The sequence below is a fragment of the Lactuca sativa genome, chromosome 3 (genome assembly GCF_002870075.4).
Source record: "Lactuca sativa cultivar Salinas chromosome 3, Lsat_Salinas_v11, whole genome shotgun sequence".
Classification (NCBI taxonomy): domain Eukaryota; kingdom Viridiplantae; phylum Streptophyta; class Magnoliopsida; order Asterales; family Asteraceae; genus Lactuca; species Lactuca sativa.
Window position 1 is genome coordinate 264,212,486 of NC_056625.2, and position 5,600 is coordinate 264,218,085.

At 37.6% G+C, this 5,600-nt stretch overlaps 1 protein-coding gene across 1 annotated transcript; it reads left to right on the top strand.

The window, feature by feature from the left end:
* Positions 1–1,786: 1,786 nt before the first annotated feature.
* On the top strand, positions 1,787–3,130 carry LOC111888080 (1-aminocyclopropane-1-carboxylate oxidase homolog 1). Its single transcript, XM_023884183.3, has 2 exons — positions 1,787–2,700; positions 2,780–3,130. Exons 1-2 carry the CDS (start codon positions 1,867–1,869, stop codon positions 3,029–3,031), a joined length of 1,086 nt encoding a protein of 361 aa, XP_023739951.1. The 5' UTR covers positions 1,787–1,866; the 3' UTR covers positions 3,032–3,130.
* Positions 3,131–5,600: the final 2,470 nt, after the last annotated feature.

Consider the following 5,600-nt stretch of genomic DNA (forward strand, 5'->3'; position numbering starts at 1 on the left):
TAGAATATCTATTTCTCTCACTACAACTACGAGCTTGGTTGCTTTCAAAACTATTTTGAAGTAATTACTTATGTAACATAACAATTTGGTTTTTAAGGATATTAAAAGGTTTATTACAAACACAGTTTAAAATATGGATTTACTTATACAAAAGATACATTTTGGCTTTCAAGGATTTATTACAAACACAGTTTAGAGTATTGATTTACTTATACCGAAATACATTTTGGTCTTTTAAAGACTCATTGCAAACATTGTTTTAACTATTTTTATACGTATAAAGATAATACATTTTAGACTTATTAAAAGTATTACTGCTTTTAGCAGAAAACCTGTAACACTCACCAACCTTGTGTTGACTCTCAAAACTACATGTATTCTCAGGAAATCACTAAACATACATTCAAGACAGATTGGATTATATGTGACCTGGTTTACTTGTTATTGTATTATATGCCTATCAGTTCAGTCAATTCATGTATTATCATTATTTGTAAAAGCCTTGTATTCAAACATCAAGATGGAATGTAAATGCTATTTTGTTTATTGTTGTACTTGTGATATATATTCAGTTTAACTGTGATCCATTAACTTAGTCGCACAACCCGACGTGTTCCGCCGCCTCAGCCGTGGGTGTGACAAGGAGGTAACCCCGGTGATGCAACTCGAAGTCTTTGTGCTTTACTTTTGTACTTTGCTTTTGCGACCTACATGTACCTAGAACAATTGTGTAACATATTCTATTTAATGAATAAATAGCAACGTTGTTTAATATATCCGTGTATTACTCAATGTATGTCTTTGGCCTGAAATCCAACATACTAATGTTGCACAACCTGGTGTTTCCGCTGTTGGCCAGGGGTGTGACAACACAAGACATCCTTACCATCAAGTCTTCAAATTGACTGATTCCTTGTAATCGTTTGACGATAACTTTTAATTAATATCCAAACAGATAAAATATTAATAAAATAATTAAAGGTAAAATTATCAATTTTTGTTTGATAGACAACAGAACCAAAACAACATCAAATGATGGGGACAATCTGCGGTACAATTGAAGACGAGGACTTAATTAAAAAAAAAAACCATAAAATCAAAGAGACCAAGAATATACTTTTGCCTTTACTTATATTCCATTATGCCATTTAACTATACTTAATTAGTGGTACAGTTGTTGTCCAATTCATTCGATGTAAAATGTTTATGTAACCGCTAAAGGAAGGCCATCCACGTATAATTTTTAGTTATATATAAAAATTTATGTATGGCTAATCCGTTGATTCTAATGATCTTGTGCGAAAAATAAAAAATAGACCATAAAATTAAGGATTAGCACGGATAGCAAGGGATTAGTGACGAATTAAGAGGGATAGATACTTATTAGAGACAGAGTAGTCATAGATTAGTGATATGATTAACAATGTATTAGCGACGAATAAGTGAAGGAATCATGATAAATTATGATCGCATACAGTGACGAGCTTGAAGTGTTGATTTGGAGGGCCGAAAATAGAATATATATATAAAAATTGAAGAACGGGGGGCCAAAGTCAAATTTAAATTTTTTAGTTTTAAGCCGTAAAAATTTTAATAGTTATGGCTGGTTAAGAAAAAAAACAAAGGGGACACAGCCCCTGACCCCACACAGAAGCTTCGTCTCTGATCGCATGCTCACATTGCTGACCCTACAGAAGCTTCGTAGATCGAAGGTTGATTTATGTTTTAAAATGTTAAGTTGACTAAAGACTTCTACTTATAGAAAAATCTAACAAAATTGAATGTGCGGCTGCATATGATCCTTATATCTTAACTTGACTAAAGACTTCCATTTATAGAAAAATCTCTGCATACTTTCATTAGTTCATGTTCACAAAAATGGCTGCCACCATCGCTTCAGTCGTTTCAGCCTACGATCGGCCAACGGAACTTAAAGCTTTCGACGAAACAAAATCCGGTGTCCAAGGCCTCGTCGATGCCGGAATCCGCCATGTCCCCCGTATCTTCATCAACCCACACGAAACCTCCCCCAAAACCTCCACAACTCTCGAGATTCCTGTCGTCGACCTTGGATCAACCGATAAAGCATCGACTGTGGAAAAGATACGTGCGGCTTCTGAGAAATTAGGTTTCTTCCAAGTCGTGAATCACGGTATCCCTGTGAGTGTTATGAACGATGTGCTTCAAGGAGTTCGTAGATTTCACGAACAAGATGTGGAGGTGAAGAAACAGTTTTACACGAGGGATAATACAAGAACAGTTGTGTATAATAGTAATTTCGATCTTTACACTTCCCCCTCCGCGAACTGGAGAGACACCTTCTTCTCGTTCATGGCTCCGTCACCTCCGCCGCCGGAGGAACTACCGGAGGTTTGCAGAGACATACAAATCGAGTATTCAAATCAAGTGATGAAACTAGGAAGCTTACTCTTCCGATTGATCTCAGAGGCTTTGGGTCTGAACGAAGATCACCTCAGAGATTTGGATTGTGACAAGGGGCTTGTATTCATCGGCCATTGTTATCCTGCTTGTCCACAACCAGATTTAACCATGGGTGCAACCAGACACACAGATGATGGGTTTCTAACTGTGGTTCTACAAGATGAAATCGGAGGACTCCAAATCCTCCATCAAAATCAATGGATTGATGTTCCTCCAACACCTGGTGCGCTTGTGATCAACATCGGAGATTTATTACAGGTGGGTTTAATTGTTTGAGTTTGACATTGAAAACATTTATTTTTGAGTCTGAAAAGTCTAATTTTGTTGGGTTTTTTAGTTGATATCGAATGATAAGCTGAGGAGTGTCGAGCATAGAGTGGTGTCAAATGAGAAAGGACCGAGGGTGTCGGTGGCGTGTTTCTTCAGCACCTCCTTAGCGCCGTCGACGAAGGTGTATGGTCCGATCAAGGAGCTGCTTTCCGATGACCACCCACCGAGGTACAGGGAAACCACCGTTTATGATTTTGTTCAATATTCATTCTCAAAAGGCCTTGATGGTGTTCCTCATTTGCTTCATTTGAAGCTTTGAAGTATATTAAATTATATGTACCTCAAACTCATTCTCATACGTATTAACGTATACAGAAAAAAACATACATATGAATTATAAAATGTTATTTTTTTTAAACGTAATCTAAGAAATAGCAATATATATTGTTATTCTATAGAACGTAGAAACAATCAAACAAATGTCATGTTTTGCTTTCACGTCTTTTGTTCTGTGTAAGTGTGTAGTGTACATGCATGGGAAAAACACGAGTTCTAAAGTTGGATTGATTTTTCAATTTAATAAATTGATTAAAACTAAGGGCTGAAACGAAATCATTTATTAAACAGAAACTTGTCAACTGTCGATTGGTTTTCATTGTATAATAGTACATAACAAAATCAGTTAACATTTAATATTTTAATATATAACAACACAACATATGATCAACTAACATATAACATTTGACAAAAACTATTCATTATTAAATGGAATTCAAGCTAAAATTAACAAATTATCATCAAAATTGATCTGATTTTCTCCATGATCATTTGGATGTTGTGTACGTATCAATATACATTGTTGTTTTGTCAAAATAAGTATCAAAATGAATTTTTATTTAAAAACATTGTTGTTTATTTCTTCAATCGGTTTATATTTAGAAATGAGACTTCTAAGAATTTGAATGCATGGTTGCAACATCAAATAACGCCTTAATTTGTATTTTATTTTTTTAGGAAAATGATACATATGCCTTATGAAGTTTCTAGGGTTTACCTTTTTACTTACTTAATTTTTAAGTGGTTTTTAAAGGAATAAAGTTGATTTTTGTCGGAGTCATTATGTCCTTTTTGAGAAAATAAAGGGTAAACCGATGCTCACTTATTTTTATATATTAATAAATTAAAAAAATTAAAAGGGACCACAACATTTGAATATCTCTCTTCTTCTTCTTCTTCTTCTTCTTCTTCTCTCTCTCTCTTTCTCTCTCTCTCTCTCTCTCTCTCTCTCTCTCTCTCTCTTTCTTTTACACACACAAAATATCAAAATCCAAATTAGAATAAGAAGCAACACTCAGATCTGATAACCACCATCGTCAACACTTGCACCAAATCAAAAGGAAACCAAAACCAAAGTCAAATCTATACTTCCGGTTCTTGATTTATAACGGAACTCCTAGAAAAAAAATCCTAAACAAATATGATGAAAACTCAATCTATCCATCACACAATATGTTCTGATTTTAAGGAGAAGAAAGATTTTACACATAAGGTTTTAGATGGCCCCTTTTAAAAAAAACGGAGCTCTACGAGTGGGTATTGTAGAGGAAGACATGTTGAAATTTGAAGATCTCAAATGGGTTTTGTGGGCTGGAAGCAGATGAGGTTTATAAAAAAGTTCAATCTTAGCATATGAGGTTTGTTGATTTCCTTGCATATGGTTTAAAATCATATGAACATAAAAGATGATCTTGATATTTAGAGTCTCTCTCAACAAAAAAAAACGGTAGACATTGTGAAATCGCATATGGTGAATCTAAAATGATGGGGGTTGAGTTGCAGGTTTTAAAATAGATGAAGGATCTCGGATCTCGTCACTGAAAAAAAGATGGTTTCCAAATTTGTGTGTGAAAAATAAGAACCATGGTAATCAAGTGGTAATTGCTTCTTCTAATCTTAGATAAAGAAAGTAGTTTCCAGGGTCCTGTTGGTACCCCAGTATGCGGGGGATGAGGAGATGCGGAAGACACGCTACCATGATATGTTGAGGGTTGATATTCGGGAGCATATTCAGCCTGCCCGACCCTGGAATCCATGATTGCCAGGGAGCGGGAGAGGGAGCTCGATTTGGAGCACATCAGGAAGAGGAAAGCAGATACTGAGCAGGTGACAGGGGTTTTGGGGAAGAAACCCAATGGATCCGAAGTTAGGTCAAAGGGCCAGCCGGGCCAGAACCGCTGCAGGAAATGCGGCAGGCCGCATGAGGGAGATTGTAGAGCGGGATCGTCGGGCTGATACAAGTGCGGCTGGACGGAGCACTTTGGCAGTGATTGTACTGCCCCTGCCCCCATAGTGCAGATGTCAGACCTGATTTGCTTACATTGCAATCAGAGGGGCCATAAGAAGGCTAACTGCCCTAGATTGACAGTAGCGACAACAGCATCGCCAGCGGCGACGCCGAACCCAGTGTCAGCACGGGTTACGAATGGCCAGAAGGCCAAGGTAGAGGCTCCAGTGGTGCGGAGTCGAGCATTTCAGTTGACAACCGACGAGGCACGCACTGCACCCGATGTGGTGATGGGTACGATTTCTTTCTTATGCTTTTATGATATGTCGCTGTGATTTTGATATGTTATGTATGTTCTCTGTTTAGGATCGTTCCATGTATGTGAGGAGCCAATCTTAGCCCTGCCAGAGGGCATGGAGGACTTTGTGGTATAATGCGATGCGTCCATCTCGGGTTTGGGCGCGGTATTGATGCAGAGGGGGCATGTTATAGCTTATGCTTCAAGGCAGCTGAAGCCTCACGAGGAGAATTACCCGACGCATGATTTGGAGCTGGGGGATGTTGTTTTCGCCCTCAAGATTTAGCACCATTACCTATATAGGGT

Bases quoted from the DNA above. Each gene is read 5' to 3' on its own strand.
- LOC111888080 (XM_023884183.3), top strand. From the start codon at position 1,867: ATGTTCACAAAAATGGCTGCCACCATCGCTTCAGTCGTTTCAGCCTAC. The intron at 2,701-2,779 runs GTGGGTTTAATT...TGGGTTTTTTAG, and splicing joins ACATCGGAGATTTATTACAG to TTGATATCGAATGATAAGCT.